At 35.7% G+C, this 19,043-nt stretch overlaps 1 protein-coding gene across 1 annotated transcript; it reads left to right on the forward strand.

Moving 5' to 3' along the window:
* The first annotated feature begins 2,848 nt into the window (after nucleotides 1-2,848).
* G9a (histone-lysine N-methyltransferase G9a) lies at nucleotides 2,849-18,827 on the forward strand. Its single transcript, XM_080163727.1, has 16 exons — nucleotides 2,849-4,006; nucleotides 4,111-4,402; nucleotides 5,856-6,005; nucleotides 6,497-6,684; nucleotides 6,976-7,153; nucleotides 7,504-7,698; nucleotides 8,164-8,327; nucleotides 9,944-10,092; nucleotides 10,450-10,611; nucleotides 10,822-11,658; nucleotides 11,817-11,962; nucleotides 12,594-12,697; nucleotides 13,063-13,146; nucleotides 13,688-13,809; nucleotides 14,231-14,327; nucleotides 15,187-18,827. The coding sequence occupies exons 1-16, from the start codon at nucleotides 2,966-2,968 to the stop codon at nucleotides 18,136-18,138; spliced, it is 6,861 nt and encodes a 2,286-aa protein (XP_080019853.1). The 5' UTR covers nucleotides 2,849-2,965; the 3' UTR covers nucleotides 18,139-18,827.
* The last annotated feature ends 216 nt before the right edge of the window (nucleotides 18,828-19,043 follow it).

Raw genomic sequence — 19,043 nt, forward strand, 5'->3', positions numbered from 1 at the left:
TTCTCGGCTCCTATTCAAGATACAAGGCTGAATTTTTTTGTCAACATTACCATCATTAAGGAGCATAATTAAGTATTATACATCCATAGCTGTCGAACTGCTTTTAAGCATCTTTTTAGTCGCTTTTACTTTTTACAACAGATTTACAACTTTTAAAGACATAAACCTTTTTTTAAAGGTTTCGTGATTTTAAGTTTTTGCATATTATCTCTCTTTCTTTTCTTTGTTATGATAACAGATAATCTGCTCTAAAACTCCCTTTGTCCATCCGTTTGTCTATTTCATAAAAGATTATGTGCTTTGCTACTTATGCATGTTGTCATCCTTGTTTTTTTAAAAGATTCACTTTAGTAATAATGACAGATCCTAGTTATTTTGCGTCACTATCAAATGCCTAATCCAATCAGAAAATAATCTTTGTGGGAGTTGGTGATTTATGTTGGTAATAATTTTAAAATAATTCTTCCCCAGACTAAAGAATTCTTCGCCTAAATTAAAGATAACTAAGCTGGGAGGGGGGGGGGGGGGATGGTGGAGAGCAGTAAAATAGCTTAAAACTCTCTCAGGACCTATGTAGAGCATCTTTAAAATGGAGAACTCAATCGTCCCTAAGAAAAAAATCCTCCACCTTTCCTAAACCTCACCTGGAGTGCCCCTTAAGGCCTCTAGGGGCGAAGCCACTAGCGAGGATACTACAAAACTTGTGACAATATGCCAATTTTCTTATCAATCACAAATTCTTCCATCCAAAAAAGTTACAGTATAGTAGCTAAAAAATAGTTCACTTACTACTACTTACATAATTTTAAGCAAGGTTACTCTATAACATTCTGTTTGTCTCTAATCCAGCCGTCAACAGGGGAAGGAGAAGATATGTGCTTTACTCGGCTGCTTATAGAAATAAAGGGCTATTTAAAAAAAACTAGTCAATAATTCACCCTCCGACCGTGGCCTTATTAGTCTGACATTGGTAAATGGAAATGCGCTGAGGACATCGAATTTCTATGCTTCTTTTACTGTTAAATGACTAATGAATCTTCTTATGGATATGTTACTATGACTAAGATTAATATTGCGTCAGGTAAATAAGTCAGCATTGGAAATAATAAAAAATGTGTAACATCTGATGAATTACATTCTTTTGTTATTTACTAACGGATATGCTCCTAGATGCCTCTAGGGTAACTTGAAGTGGAGAGGGGAAGGGGGGAGTCGACACCCTCACTCTCAATTTCAGTTTCAAAAAGAAAAATAATTTCTTTTTGGAGGGTAATGGTTCCCTTCCCTAAAATAGATTTTAACCTTAGGAACATCCAATGTAAATGAGAACTATATCGGTTCAGCAGTTAGCAAGATCCTTAATGTTGCACAGACAGACACATATCCTTTTACTTTTATAGAAACTTTTCTGAGACAAACATCAACCTTTCCTGAAAAGATAATTCGAATCAGACCAGACTCTTTAATGTAACCTCTTGCAAAAAAAAAAAAATAATAATACATATATATTATTTTGGCCCCGGAAGCAATTGGGATTTTACATTTTTTTTGAAAATAGCTTAAAACCATCAAATAACACATAGTGAGCTTTCATGGAAAGCAAAACCCTAATTGTTTACCCGTTCTAGATACTACTTCAGACAAATAAAAGTTTTGAAGTCAAAAATATAAATTCTGAACTAAAGAGGTTTCGTGATTTTAAAGCAAATATGAAAATTTTCTTAGAATGTGATTTCAATCTTAGATTAATTTTACTCAAATTTACAGATGAATGATACTTTTATGAAGGTAAAGGTTTAGCACAAGTGTTTTTATTCAATTTTGTTCAAAAATGTTTAGGTTACGTCCTATATATTATAAGCAGCTTAGACTAAAATTCCTTTCTAAATTTTTTTCTTCTCAAAAAGAGGTTTTTAATATTTGCTGAAAATGACATTCCATCCATCTGTCCGTCCTTCATCCAGGCCAGAAGGAAGAACTTGCTGCCAGCTAAACAAACAGCTGTTGTGATCTGCAGTGAAGCTTCACCTTGACGCAGTGTAAGTGCCAGCCAGTGTACAGCAGTCATCACCGGGCTTACAAAGTTCTGTTTTCCGTCAACATTTCCAGCATTGCGTACGCACTATAGCAGTCCGTGCGACATTATCAAGGGGGGAGCGGGGGGGAGGTAGAAAAAGAGAGACTATCAAAACGGAACTCCTGAGTTAATTCAAAACCTTTTTTTGTTGTAAAATTGTTCTATGTTATTTTAATAATAAACATGAATTTTTATTTTGAAAATTTTTAATATGAATTATTATAGATCAAATCATTTAATGTTAGTAATGTTTAAAACCATTTTATTAAATTTTACACCGAGAATTTTATAAATATTAATTAAATTCCTTCAATAAATGGGTAAAATACAAAATAGATAAATAGTTAATATGTTAGATATATACTATAGGAAGGTAAAAATATAACATTTAAATTTATTATTAAAGATGTAGGCTGAATAAAAAGTTAATTTGATTGAGATTCAATTTTGTAATAAGACACTTTGTTAAGTTCTTTCTTTTATAAAAAAAAGTCTTCGATTTATGATTACACAAATTTAATTCTTAGTGAATTAAAATAAAAATTTCAATAAAAAATATACGTCAACATATTTTATCATTTATGGCTTTTTACGTGAAATAGTTTTGAATATTTTCGGAAGGGACGTTATTTTCTACTCAAGGGGGCTCAGAAATTTGGGGAAACCAAGAAAAAAAGAAGGCAATAGAATGCAACCAGCTGACATATCCCTTCTACCCCAACTCTCATTTCACAATATGGAAGGGAGGGGGGGATAGATGATCCGTGTTTTGTACCGTACCGTCGTTTCCATCCATAGTACTAGCAAGGATACCGGGTGGGTTAGGTCAATATCTGAAGGGCTAAGGTATAAAAAAGAACCCTTTTGAAGAACAGCCTAACCATTAAAATGAGTGACGCAGGTATAATCATACCTGAAGTCACTTCAGGCATGTGTGATGATGATCTAGTTGATGATATTGCTGAACCAGAACAAATGTCAAACAGTGTAGTTAAACAGCACCAGCAAATAATGAGACCTAGTGAGAACAGCCTAATTGAAGGCTTGCCATCTATGGTGAGCATAACCCGGGTGCCTAAACCCAAGCCCCCAGATCAAGGCAATGGTGTTGCCAATGTTAGGCCACCTGGTTCCGCGGCTGGGGGACCACCACCCCCTTTGCTGCGCCTGGGTCCCCCAGGATCTGCAGGCCTGCCACCGATGCCCAGGTTAAAACTTGGAGGTGTCCGTCCTGGCACAGTTAGGCCACCTGTGGCTTCAGTTAGTTTACCTATTTCTTCTACGCAATCATTAAATGGAATGCTTGGCCTAGTTCATGCCAATAGCAATGTAGCATATCCAGGTTCAGGTAATACACAATTAATAAGAACAAGTTTGCCTAACAGCCAATCAACAACATCAGTGACGTTAAATGTTCCAACCCAATCAATGCCCATAATTGCTGGAACAGTGTCACTTCACAAAACCGTGACAAGCTCTGCTCAGTCGCCAGGTATACTGCAACAGAAACTTCAAGGCCTTCCGGTCAACCAGCGACCACAGCAACAGTCTCAAAATGCCGCTGAAGTTGCTAGAATTCAACAGCAAAAGCTTATCATGCAACAGACAGCTGCTAGACAGCAGCAACATCAACAAGCTTTATTGAGGCAACAACAGATAAGGCAACAACAAGCACTTCAAGCTCAACAAGCTGCCATCAGGGCCCAAGCTCAGGGACAGGCCCGTCAGGCAGCAGTCAGGGCAGCTGATGCTACAGCTGCCAAGATAGCAGCTGTTGCTAATGCTACCAAGCAAGCAGCTTTAAATAAACAACAGTTACTAGCTGCTCAGCAGCTTGCTGCTAAGCAGAGGCTTCTGAAGCAAAAAGCAGCAATAGCTGCTGCTATGGCTAATGGCAGACAACAGCAGCAAATGAATAGACCAGTCCAGGTATAAAAATTTGAAAAAGTATTTTTTATTTAAGGATAATTTAACTTATATACCTATTTAGTTTTGTATAGGTATTTCTTTTATTCCATATTATTTTGTTTTAGGTGAGAACAGTATTTGTACCACCGCCAATGAACAACATGTCATCAGCAGCTGCCACGAGCAAAGCCATTACAATCACAAATCAGGTGGTTAGGCCTTCAGGAACAGCCCTCATCAGACCTGGAACAGCCATCACAACAGCTGGTGTGACCAGTAGTACAGCTGTCAGAACAACAGCTGTTGCCAGCCATACTGTTAATGTTCCTGTGGCAGCTAGCCTGGCTTTTCCACTGAATATTCCAAATCCTGCCAATTCTGGTATAAGCATCACACCTATCTCCAATGGAAAATCAAGTGAGTATTCTAAAGCAAAGCTTTACTAACTTTAAACTGTTTTTAAACTATTTTTAAAAGGTATATTAAAAATATACTTTGACATCTGTAGAATCATACTGCAAAGCCAAAAATGAGAACAATTGCCCACATCAAATTTTATTAGGATTTTAAAGTTTATTTTTTACTATGGATTAAATAATTTTTACTGAATCGTGATGTTTCTTCCCTTTGTAGGTAAAATACTCAGCTTTTAGAGTATCTTGCTTCGTAAATATTGTATGCTAGTATATCAATGAATTAACATAAAAATGTTTCAATTCTATTATACATTAAAACACATAAAAATTGGCTGTAAAGGGTTAAATAAATTAAGATGACAACAAATGTTTATGCAATACAACAAATTTATTTTTGTCACATATACAAATATGATATAAAATAAGATTATTCAAACATATTTTTAGAAATATTTTTAAAAAGTATATAACTTTTATGAGTAGGGTTTTCATTCTTTTCATTTTTATTAAATAAAATTATTTAACTACGTTTGAAATAAGTCACTTTGTGAAAACACTCTTTCGGAAATTCTAATTTCTAATTGGTTTAAATTCAGCATTATGTTTTTTATTGTATTATGTCAGATTTTTTAATGAAATTAATTGTTTAAGAAAAAAAATTATTTTTATTGAACAGAGTAATGTTTTTTTTATTGTATCAGTATAAAGTGAATTATATAAAATTGTTCACTAAGTTACAATATTACACGAAGTAAAAAAAGACCTTTTGATCTGGTAAAAATGACCAGAGCAACAGTAAAAATTAATTTTTAAATCCCCCAAAAAAAGTTTATTGGGGACTTAATTCAAATTTGGGCTCTGCAGTCTGATTCTATAGGTGTCCTAGTATATTTTTGACCCCCCATTCAAAAATAGTTTAAAAACAGTTTAATATTTGTTTTGGGGTTATATTTCATCATGATTGGATGGTACAAACTAACAGTGTCCAAAATACTCAACCAATAATCAAATCATCATAAGGTGAAATTGTCAACCATTGTCATATCTCTTAAGATCACTGAATTTTCAACTTCAAAGCTACTTTATAATTGGAAACTAAAGTGTACATACGTTCATTTCAAGTCTAAATACTTTGACTAAAGTCAACTTTGAAAAAAAATTGAAAACTATATTTGTATTTGTTCAGGATTGAAGGTCATGTTTGTGGTAACAATATTGAGAGCGCAGCTACTTTATAATAATCAAACTTCTAGTTTTATTAATGTTACTACTCTAGGTAGTACAAGGATAAGATACAACTATTGAATTTTTAATTTTCAGTTCCACTTAAAATTCGAGGGATATTTCAAATCATATATCAGACTTGAATTTCTAACCAAAGCTTACCAACCCATTACTTTAGTATGGCAGGTGTCTTACTTTAATCGACCATAATTGATGCAAAACTTATTTAGACAAAGTTGAAGGAGTGAAGGAGAGTGATTATGACGACGTTGAAGTTGATGATTCCTCTGACGAGTTGCTGATGGATGATGATGATGATGAGTATAATGAGATCACAGAGGCCCCTCAATCATCAGTCCTGCCAGCTCCCAATGTTTCAGGTATGATTTTCATCTAGTGTCATGTCCCTGATGTGAGATGGCAAAGAATGATACCCCCCCCCCCTCACCCCTTGCTTTAGAAATGTTTTTGGGTCGATTTAGGCTATTTTCTTGACATCCTTCCCCTTTCCCTAGAGGCAGGGGTATATATTCTGAATGGTTGGCCCTTCTGAAGTGGGAGGGGGGGGGGGGGGGGAGGTACAAAAAATATTTAGTTGGGGGGAAAAATGTAAAAATTAAGATAACTGAAAACATTTTTTTCCGTTTTTCTCCCCTCCTTGGTAAAAAAAACTAAAAGAATTTGTGGGAGGGGGGATAATCTGAATTAAATGACATGGAAAAAAATAAGAGGGGGAAAAAATATAAAAATTGCAGCAGGGAAAAAAAATGAATCTTGAGCAGAATATACAGTGACATCCCTGCCTAAAAGCTAGGGCGAAGCAACTATATTTTTATAAAGTCCTGAATTAATTTAAACTCGTTAATTTTAGGTTCAGTTACCCTACACCGCCTATTAAACTCTGGTGAGCCAGTGAGCAGTGTGAAGCCAACCATAACTGTACCTGTCCCCCTGCCTCTACACCTGCAGCCTAAACCTCTGCACCAGCTGAAGACAGAGCCTGCACAGAAGCTTCCTACTAGTCAACAACTAAATATTCAAGCCAATGAAAGTGTAAAGGTAAAAATGATTTATAAGAATGATATTGTATCCATTTAGCTTCCAATCCAATATTTAAAAAAAAACTTATATATGTACCTATTGCTAAAAATTCTTTTGTCACTTTCCCACAATGTGTATCCCCGTGACTGACACCCACCTTCCCCAAATATTTGAAATAATGAGAAGGGGGGGAAGGGGGGCCGGGGGGGTAGTATTTTTTACTTACTGTAACTGCGGTGCCCTAACCTTGCAGGGCTTCCCAGCTATTTGTGCTCAACTGTGCTAATGATTTTATTTTTGTTATCTTAGATTGAGATCCCAGTGTGTGCAGCTGTTACAAGCAGCAGTTTATCAGCAGCTGCTGTGAATGGAACAGCTAGCAGCAGCAGGCGGACAAGCTTGGAGTCTGTAGCCTCTGTGGGCAGCACTGCTACAAGTGTTGACTCTGGTAGCGGGGTACCTAAGGCTAGAAAGTCTTTTAAACCAAGTAAGATAGTTGTACATTGTTTAGTAACATTTTAGAAGCGCAGCTACTTTATAACTAGGATATGCTGCTAGTCCATACTTACATTCACACTAAAAATCGATTAGTAATTCGTTTTTTTCCATAAATTAAGATTCTTCACTTTATTCTTCTCTTCTAATATAAAATTTTCAGTAACAAAACATTCCCCCTCTTTGTATTATGTTTCATTTTTTTTTAAAGATACCTATTAAGTTTTACTTTTCGACCAATTCAAATATTTTAAATGCTTTTTCGTCATTTGTATGGCACTCCAAAACAGATGTTTCCATAAAGTTTGTTTCTTTTAAAAATCAAAATTTTTTTTTTTCCAGATTCACGAACCAGTTCCCCGATGCAACAGCAAAACCGCCACTCCCCCGCCCCAACATCAATGATAAACAACAACCAAAACAAAACTCCGGCCGTTTCAGCCGCCTTCTCTCAGCCGCCGCAGCTGAATGGGCGGCTAGGGTCAGTGGACTCGAATAATTCAGATCCTGACAGCTTAAAACGTGACCGTGATTCAGGTAATCCTTTTACAGGGAAGGAACAATATAAAATGCAGTAGGTAGCTTTAATATATTTAAAAAATATGATTTCAGCTGTTTTTAAAAGGTTTGTTATATTTGGATATTGTTACTTTTAATATTTAATACCAATATAAGAAAACTAGTTGCATCAGCATTCCTAATATGATGACACTACCCGCTAACTGATTGGATCAACGGTGTGATGAAGGATCCCCCCTCCCCAAACGAAATACCTTGCCATTTGCCCAGTTAATGTCTATGTGACTGTTGATCTACCTACCACTGCACCCCCCCCCCTTCCCCTAACCAACACAAACTAAAAATTAGCTTGAAATCGGAACATTTTATACATTACCTGAAAACTGAAAATCCCAATTTTATTGGACAGACAGACAAATATACATCTTACTACCTTAGACCCTTCAATGGAAATATCCTTGAAAGATAAATTATTTTATTTAGTTGATTACGATGAAGACCGGTTATCAGTCACTAAAAAGCTGAAGAGTGCCAACCAAAGTATGGATCACCAGTTTTACAACGAGTCCTCCTTTGGTACACACTTCCTGTCCTCTCTTCTACCTGGTAACAGCCTCTCTAAGGCTGATTCCATAAAGACTACACAGGTAATTTTTGTTTTTTTTTTAAATTAAAAAAAATTCAATCTGCTAAATGCACTAGGTTTAAAATGTAAGAGGGGGGGGGGGGACATCTGCTCTACAATAAGTCATCATTTGGTACTCACTTCTTCTACCTTGTAACAGCCTCTCTAAGGCTGATTCCATATAAACGACACAGGTGATTATTTGGTCTTTTATTGTCTCTAGAAGTCTTGCTACTGTGTAATTAAAATGTTCGTTTGTCTATCTGAAAAAAGCCCCAAGGTATAAACATAAGTGAGGGCATCTGTCCTTCAATGAGTCTTCATTTGGTACTCACTTTCTGTCCTCTCTTCTACCTTGAAACAGCCTCTCTAAAGCTGAAACCATTAACACCTCAAACGTGAGATTTTTGGTCTTGTATTTGGTATTAGTAGAAAAGCTACTTTATAATTTCAAATGTCCGTCTGTCCGTTTAAAGATGGCGGCACTAAACAGACTTTCTGGAGCTGATCAAAAACTGCTAGGGTTCATTTTTTACCTTTTCTTTTATAATGTTAGGTACTTATTTAAACTTTAAAGAATGTGCAATGCCATAATAAGTGCAAAAATATGTCCCTTGCTGTAAAACTATTTTGCTTCCAAATATTACCTATATTTTTTTTTATTTATTACAATTATTTGATTAAGACCTACTTAGGATCTTTTTCTCAAAAAGTATAAAAAAAATGTGTTAAAATCATATTAGTTTAATAAGCCCATAGAAACATAAATGTAAAGTTTAAATGCATTTTAAAATCCAATTGCATTTGCTTTCTCCCAGCAGGCAAACTTGAAACATATACCTACACAAATATTACCCAATGGATTTATTGTTACTTGGATGTTACACCAGATTTTGATGTTCTATAATAAAGTGAACTCTGTAGCGGGCTAAAATAACGATCTCCTTCATCCCCGCCCTTTACCCCCATTTCATCCCATCCTACTGGATAAACGAGGGGATAGTGCAACCTAAATTGACGAAAATTTTTTTCTCTTGTCATAATATCCACGTATATTGTACATCCATTCAAATATTACAAGAATATTGGAGAAAGCTTAGCAAACATTTTTATTTATATATACTCTAGGTATGAAAACTTTTAAGGGAATCTTTTTTTTCAACTGGTCAAAATTTGCAGTGTTGATGTTAACAGGGAGGAAGGGAACATGTATTGAAAATTATGGTCATCCTGTTCAGTATCATTGGGGATTGGGATGTACATAGATTGATCATCCATTGTCTTATCCCTTAAAATTACTGACGCTAAAGGAGACATTTTTAATTATGAACATTGGACAGCAATATGCCATTAGAAAAAAAACTTTAGACTCAAATTTTTCAGACAAAGGCAAGAGATCATTATTAGGTATAAAAAATATAAGATTTTAAACATTAAATGCTGTCATTGTAATCAATATAAAAATGAATCCTATATTATAAGAAAACAAATAGCTTTAACTTGCAAAAGGTTTATTCAGGTGTCTAATTATAAAATAAGTTTTATACCTAGTGGTTCCCTATTTTTAATATTTTTCCGGAAAAAATAGAGGGAATGAAAATGATTGCAATATTAGGTACTATTATATATTATATTTAGGCAACCTTGAATTCTCGCGACTCTGAGTCTTCGAAGGAGGATGAAAGTTTGTTATTGAAGAGCTTGTGTACCTGTGAGGCGGAGTGTATACCTGTACCTGGCAAACAGGGATCATCCTGCCAGGCTGTTGAGGTCTTTGGTGGTTACAGGTAAAGGGATAGGTGCTTTCTTTATAAAAAACTTATTCAAATTTTGTCAATAATATTTCAATGTGTTTTTTTTATATCCTAATGTAAAAGTAACTGGATTTGTGTGTGTGTGTCTGTCTGAAGGATCACCATAACCGCTGAACCTATATGGTTCTCCATAGCTTTTCATAAGTCCTGGGAAGGTCAACTATTTTGGGAGAGGGTAACACAAAACCCCCTCAAGTCAAGATAATTCTTCCTTTTAAAGAAAATTCCCTCCCCTCATTTTAAAAAAAAACTACAATTGAAAGTGGGTGGTGGTCAAGGGCACATAGCCGCTAATCTAAGATATTTTATTTAATTATACTTTTTTTGTAGGGTTGGATGTAAGAACAGAGTAAGTCGAAGCGAGCTGGTTAAAACCAGCGTGGACTCTGAACCAGTTTTCCTGTGTGACATGCACAGGGACAGGCTCCAGTCCCATGCCTGCTGTCCTCTCTGTGGAGAGTTCTGTAGTCATGGTCTTGTGTTCATGTGCAGGTAAGACAGAAGAACATGGAAAAATGATTATTAATTCATACTTAAAATTTAGCACAATATACTTATATAACCCTTATTATCATTTAGTTCTTTTTCATTATTTATAAACTTTTAAATATTTATATTTATACAATTTATAATGGTCCTAATTTTCCCCATAAAACGGAGAAAAAATTATGAAAAAGCTCTTTAATTAATTTTATGTTTCAGGGTTGAGAAGAATTCCACCCCGCACCTTTTTCACAGATTTTGTTACCAGCTGAAATCCAAAGACACGCGTAAATGCCCCCATTGTTCATCCTCCAAAGCTCCACTGGCCGTGCAACTGAAACTATCCATGAGCCGAACACCTCTAAGGATCCTCAATCAAACCGCTAAAATTGCTCCATTTAAGCGGAAAAATGAGGATGCTGAAACACAACTAGAACGCTGGGATGTGGGTAAGAAGCGTGAAAGCTTTGCCAGCTATACCTTGCCCAGTGGCAAAGTCATCAGTGGTTATGGCCTACCCAACGGCCTAGAGGGTGAAAGATTAAATACTGTTATTGAAGAGGTAAAGGCTAATAAACAAACGAAACAGATCACCCGTAACATGTATCAGCCCACACAAGCCGGTGATAATGTAAAACTACTACAACTACTTGCCTTGGACTATAGTCCTAAACAGAAATTCACAGAGGCCAACGGCGGGTCGCCGTTACACGTTGCCGCCGTCAACAACCACGTCCTGACCACGCACATTCTAGTCCAGGCCGGGGCAGAAGTCGATGCTCTGGATGACAAAAATGAAACGCCGTTAATGGTAGCCGCAATTAGAGGTAACGCCGATATTATCCGTTATTTGGTGCTGGCCGGGGCTAATCCAGCCCTAGCGACGGATGAGGGCATGACTGCCCTGCACTATGCCACACAGAACGGTCACCTGGAGTGCGCGCATGTCCTGTTGAGTCAGAACAAGTTGCCGCGTAATTTTATCAACGTGAAAGATGATGGAGGCTGGACACCACTCGTGTGGGCTTGTGAACACAAACATGAGGGAGTTATCAGGTGAGCCTCATTTTCAAATCAATAGTTTTATTAACTCAGAATCATAGAATGACTACTAAGGTGTTTTGACTCACGAGAAAGTATTTGCAAAAGTATAATAATACAAGCTGGTTAAAAAATTTGTTTAATAATTACATAGGTATTTGTGTTTATTTTAGGTATTTGCTTGAGCAAGGAGCTGACCCACATGTGATGGATGTAGAGATGAATGTATCTCTGCACTGGGCAGCCTTCTCAGGATCTAAGACAATCACAGATCTACTCCTGTCGGCGGGATGCAACGTTAATCAAGCCAATGCCATCGGTAAGATTTTATTGATTAAATTAGGACACCTGCCAGGCTGCCACAACCAGAAGTTTCTTAGGAATCACAAGCACAGTTTTTTTTTTTTTTTCAGGATGTAAAGGGGGAGGAGGGGGGGTGTTGACTCGTGACACGTCATACCAATAATTTTATTTTGGGTGCAACTCCCATAGTTTTAAAGATAATTTTTAACACAACTCAGAACTTTATGAAACATATAATATTAATTGACTGTTGTCTTTGAATGTATCTTATCTCTATACATATAAATGTGACAGTCAACAAAAGTTCATTTTAAAACCGGCTTAGGGGATTTGCTATACTACATTCATCAGCTTTTGTTAGATTTAGAACACCTGCCATACTTATATTGATAGAGGGGGGGGGGGGGTTGAGAATCCTTAATTTGATTCTTAGGTTATAGGTCAGGTTAGGTTATATTGGGTCAGCCCAGCAGGGTTTGTGCTCTGCAGGTTTGGCCCCAAATGGTCTAAGGCATTCCACAGGCATGAAAAAACTACCCTACACCCCCTTATTTTCTTTTTTTTTTATTTAAAAAAAGGGGGGGGGGTGGTGGAATTGCTCGATAAGTACTTTGAGGGAAAGAGCGCTAAATATTTTTTTTATATAGGTGAGACACCTCTGCACATAGCGCTGCGTCAGGATCACTATGAGTGTGCCTTGCTTCTGGTGGCCAGGGGTGCCAGGCTGGATCTACCTAATAGCCAGGGACAGGTACATCAAGATAAATTTTTCCAGTTTGGCTTCGAAACCGAATAATATCCGCTGAATTTTGACTGGTTCTGAGCCATACTGAAAAGTCATGCATATTATCGAATTACAGACAACTTTCCACGAATATTAGGTAAACTAAAAATTATAAGAATAAAACCAGTTTTTTTAGCCCGTAATATCCTCGGAAAGCTTCCTATAATACGATGCGACAAATAATCATTATGCATGGATTTTTTCTCTCAAATAAAAAGAATATTAAGAAGGATAATTTTACATAGGAAAGTTTAACAAAATACTTTAATAGATTGAGAATGGCTGACTTTCTTAGATAAGTCGCGCAATTAATAATTATAATTTATTTCTAGTTACCGTCAAGCTGTATGAGTGGTGAGAATCCTAAAATAGAATCTTTAATTAATCTCGGAACTACATTGCACAAACTTATGAAGGTATGATTAATATGAAAAACAAGAGTGACAACACTGTTTAAGCTAAGCTGTACTTGTATGAAAATAAAAACAAAAAAAAAAGTTTTATTACGCTGCTTTTCAAATAGTTCCTAATCGCCCAAGGAATTCTCATTTTTAAGAGACAAAATAGCCAAAAATTTACATGTGATATTCAAAATGGACATGCTGTACTGATACTGACTATTGTAGAGTAATCAATATTCCAGGGATCTTAAGAGATATGACAATGGACAATAGATAAATAATACCAATTAAATATTAATAAACAATAATACCCCTCTCATTTACATTAAATTAATTGTGGAAATGTAAAAACATTGATACTTAGTACAACTTAATCAATAGGTATTCAATTTTATCCCCAAAGTGTCTAAGCTAACGAATAGAAGAACGAGTATTTTACCTTTTTTTTGTGGGGGGGGGGGGGTCAGAGTAATTTACAGCCCATTGTCCCCTCCCTCTTATGAATCTTTTAAGGTTAAAAAGGCAACTTTTTATACTAAAGTATTTTTGTATTTAGGATCGGCAACAGAAATTTTTAAGCGAGAAAACTGTTGTTCAAGACATATCTAACGGCAAAGAGAATCTGCCAATAACAGCTGTTAACGGTGAAGACTTCGAGATGGGACCAAGCGGCTACACGTAAGTAACATTTTTTTAAAGGAGCAGGAGGAATTGTTTTATAATTTGAAAAAAAAGACTGAAGTAAGACGACTTTTGCACAAACCATTTTTTGTGTTTAAACCAATAACAAAAAAATAAGGTATAGTTTGAATAATCGAGGGGTTAGGGCTTTAGGTTTTAATTACCTACATACATATAAGAATGATATTTTGTCTCAAAGTATTGCAGCTATCACAATTGCCAAAAACATTTATATTAAAAAAGGACTGTTGATAATTTTAAACCAATAGTTTTTAACCAATAGAAATACATAATATCTGATAAAATATAAAATAAAACCTTGTCTGCCAGAGTCTTTTTTTTTTTAGTTGGCCACACAGGGTAATAAATCTAATTACCCACCTACCTAATCAAAATCTTATTATTTTTTATTATTTAGGTATGTAAGGAACCCTGTGGTTACCGGGAATATTCCAATCAACAGAGATATATCAAGTCTACAACATTGTAAATGTACTAATGATTGCATCTCAGAGGTAACATTTCTTTCTAGAAGCACAGCTAATTTATATTTAATGCATATCTGTTTGTCTATACGTTACACTGCAAACAACGCAGCGAGTTATATGATGCGCCAAGTAAATAAGACAAAACGCTGTATTTCTAAAGAATTTTTTTTTTTTAAATTCATGTTTGTAAAAATTTACCTGTTTGTTATCATTTAAAATTCTGAGCCTTAGGTACTACCTTAATAATCTTGCTACCTACCTACCTTGTTTACATTCAAAATTATTCACCTATTTTACAAAGTCAGAGAGGGAGAGGATATTGGGCGCTTAATTACACATGTCCCCAAAGTTTTTATATGTTTTTTATTGATGGCTTAACAACTTTGGGGACTTCTATTGAGCTTTGATTGGTTGGTTCACAAAGTTAAGTGTCTAAATGTTACACAACTTTGGGGACTCCTTGAATTTTGATTGTTTAGTTCACAAAGTTGAGTGTCTAAACGTTTTTACCACTAATTGTAATTTAAGAAGGGGTAATTTTGTGAATCATTACTGGGGATGCACATTAAATTGTCGGTTATTGTCTTATCCCTTTAGATCCCTGTACCAAAATACATATTACATCACGAGATTTAAATTTAGCACTCAAATCTCATTTTGGACAAAACTTTTCAAATTTTAAAGTCTGAGAATATTTGCTGACTACGGGGATAGGACAATGGAAAATGAATTATGATTTTCTAAAATTTTGCCATTGATAGCAGGAATAATAATTTTTTTCTTCAAATGTCTTTTCCTAACAAATCTAGGATATTTTTAAAAATATTACAATAGTTCCTAAATTTTTGGTAGTTTTATATCATTTTAATTTTCATTTATATTTCAGGACACTTGCAAGTGCGCGGACAACTCAACCCGCAGCTGGTATGACAAAAATGGAATTCTCAAAGACGGCTTCGACTTCCAAGAGCCACCCATGATTTTTGAGTGCAACGAAATGTGCGGCTGCAACCAGAACTCGTGCAACAACCGCGTGGTGCAGCACGGCATAACGGCCAGAACCCAAGTGTACAAGACCTACGGCATGGGTTGGGGTGTCAAGTCAATGGTGGACATACCAAAAGGTGGTTTTGTTTGCGAGTATGTTGGTGAGATTATTTCTGACGCACAGGCTGAGCAACGTGAGAATGATAGCTATCTGTTTGATCTTGAGAATAAGGAGGGTGATACATTTTGCCTGGATGCAAACAAGTTTGGCAATGTTGCAAGATTTATCAACCATTCCTGCAATCCTAATCTAGTCCCTGTCAAGGTGTTCACCTCCCACCAAGATCTTAGATTTCCTCACATAGCCTTCTTTGCCAGTAAGCCCATCAAGAGGGGAGATGTTCTGGGATTTGATTATGGAGAAAAATTCTGGGTTATCAAGCATAAATTCTTTACTTGCTGGTGTGGAGGCGAGAAGTGTAAATACAGCAAATGGACTATTGGCAAAACATTAGAAAATTATTACAAGAAAATTGAAGAAACTTCAAGCAAAACACCCGATGAAGCATCTAACAATAAGACCAAAGATGATTCATTAAATGCCACAAAGAACGCAACAGTTACCAGAACAAAGGATTCTAAAGTTATCAAAGATTCTGATTCAAAGTCACCAACTGAAACAAAACAAGTGGAACAGCCTAGTGAGGTGGCGCAGCCTCAAACTGGAAAGCTTAAGCTGAAGTTAAGAATGGAAGAGGGCAAAGTGGTAAAAGTTGATGATTCTGGCCTTCTACCCGACGAACCTGATGCTAAGAAATCCATTAAACGGGAAGACAGAGACAGAAAATCTCCAGATTCTGCTAAAAAAGGGGATTCCAAAAATCTTGAGGCAAGAAAATCCTCCGATGATGGTTTAAAAATATCAATCTCCAAGAAGACTGATGAAAAGAAGTTAGAAGTTAAGAAATCACCAAGAGATCAAGAAAGTATTGATAGAAAGATTGCAGAACTGATAGGATCAATCAAGGGCCAAGAGGAGAAGATTATGAAGCTTGAAGCACAAATTAAGGAAGGCAGAAAAAGTCCTGTGATAAAGATCAATAAATCAGCTATTGCAGAGTACCACAAGGCTAAAGAGACTAAAAAGGCTCTAAAGCAAGCGGCTCGGGAAGAAAAGAAACTGAGAAGTCAAAGTAATACTCCTGAACCTTTTAGGGAAGAAAAGAAACTGAGAAGTCAAAGTAATACTCCAGAACCTTTAAATGCCCCCAATGATGCTACTACCACTCAAGATAAAAAAGATATTGTTTCTAATATAACTACTACTAAGAAAATAAATGTTGAAAGTGACAAGAATGTTAACAATAAGAAGACTCAGAATCACCAAGAAAAAATAAATGTTCCTGTCAAATTAGTTGAGAAAAAGACTCCTGTTAAAATGAATGAGAAGACTCCTCCTGTAAAAATTAATGAGAAGACTCCTCCTGTAAAAATGAATGAGAAGACTCCTGTAAAATTGAATGAGACTAAAACCTCTGAAACATTACTTGAGAAAAAGGCTCCCAGTAAGTTAGTCGAGAAGAAAGCTACTGAAAAACTGGAAGAGAAGAAGACAGAACCTATCAAAAAGAATGACAACAATAACAAAAAAGCCTCTGTCAAAAATGAGATTGACAACAAAAAGGATGATACGGTTGTTGACACTGTTGAAAAGATAACTAGCCCTAAAGTTGATACAACTGTCCAAAATATTACTGATAACAAAAATGATGAGGTTAATATTAAGAAGAATGATAGCACCAAAGATGATACATCTGTTAATAATATGATTAAAAACAAAAAGAATGATGACACAAAAGATAGTAATGTACCAGTCCTAGAAGAAGTTAAAGATAAAGAAACTCCAATTGAAGAACTGCCAAAACCACTGGTTAATGCAACAGCTGATATAGATGACTCACAAGATGAGCCTATGGAGACAGATGATAATGACGCAATTATGGAACATATTCTCGAGCCAACAACACACGAAACAGAACCCACTGCCCCAGTCATTTCTACAAATGAAGTTGTTAACGTCAAAGAAAATATTTATGAAACTGTAATTTCTCAAGATGTTGATGATGCCTTTTTGATGGATATGATGGATGTCTCTAATGACATTAATCCAGTGCCAGCAATTGTAAAAAATGTCATTAATAATAAAGTCCCTGAAGAAGTAAAACCTGTTGAGAAACCAGAAAAGCTGTCAGAAACAGTTGAGGAAACCAGCACTCCAAAACCCCAAGGAAGAGCGCTTAGAACGAGACAAACGCCACAATCACAACCCAAAAATAAGAATAAGCCTAATGATACCCCCAAAGCCAAAGCAGACACTCCATCAGCAGCTAAAACAGCTGCTGTTAATGGCCAAGCAATAACACCTTCAACACTAACTCCAATTTCCACAAAACATGTTCAAACAGTCAATGTGTCAGTTGCAGAAGAAATGACCACAATAGTTGAGTCTACCCATGCCGAATCCAAAGCATCTGATACTGAAAACTCTACCGATGATGTTGAGATCAGCAGCACCAGGAAGGGCAGAAGTCGAACAACAAGACGCAGCGTGGCAGCCACCCCGGTGACATCTAATTCATCATCCCCAGCTGCTAATAAATCAACGCCGCAAGCTGCTAAATCTGTAGCAGCCTCTACACCAACTGCTAAAGGTTCAACAGCTGCTACGGCAGCTTCAGCTAAAGCAGCCTCAAGTGCCTCTAAAAAGGAATCCCGTGCAGCAACGCCTCAAGCTAATGAGAGACCCAAGCGAACACGCAAGAGTTTGGCAGATAGTAAAGATACAAGCTGAAATTTGGACATTTTTTATTATGATTGGACAGAGTTTATAGATTTAAGTCCTTAAAACGTAATGATTTAGTAAATATTTTTTTTCAATCATATTTTTTTTTGTAGAAACACACACACACACACACACGGGATTTCAACGTAAAATTGCTATATAATAGGTTAGGTTAGGTTAATATGTTTGGTAAGCAAGAAAACCCTTCTGCAATGGCTAGGATCATGGCAGGTTTATATTTTCGTAGAGTCTAGGGGCTTGAGTTTTGCGGAATCGATCCCGTGTGGGTTAAACTAATGTTTTGACCATTTATTTAATTATCATATTTATATTTTTTTGTTGAAAACCAATCAAATGAATTTATTAAGTTGCAATCAATTTTTAATAATCTATTGTGATTACATATATCAAAGGCTCATGATAAATAATGTACATGTTATATTTTGCATAATAAAATGTTTTTTTTTTCTCGAAATAATTTTTTTATAAGACTTATCGAGAAGACCATTATAAAATATATAAAAAGCATCACAAAAATTGTCATTTTTGAACAGGATATAAAAAAGTTAATCTGGTTATAATATACACTATATTTAATTTAAACTATTTGAAAAGAAAATACTTCTCTAAAATTAAAAAGTTAATGAATTAGATTGTCATAAAGATGAATTAATTTGAATAAATTATTGATAGTTAAATTTTTTTATTTGTATGGAATATTTTAAGTAGTTAATTGTGAAAGCTTAACTAGGATATGTATGTCCATCGCAAACGTAGTCATATTATTTCAAAGGAAGGTGGGATCTAGAATTGTACCTTGAGTAAACACAAATCTTCATAGCAGAGCTACTCTATAATTAACTTTGCCTGATCGTACGTCCGTAACGCTTTCTGGGATATGTGATTTTTTTCGT

This window comes from Acartia tonsa, chromosome 6, assembly GCF_053477335.1.
Source record: "Acartia tonsa isolate MP-2025a chromosome 6, ASM5347733v1, whole genome shotgun sequence".
Taxonomy (NCBI): Eukaryota; Metazoa; Arthropoda; class Copepoda; order Calanoida; family Acartiidae; genus Acartia; species Acartia tonsa.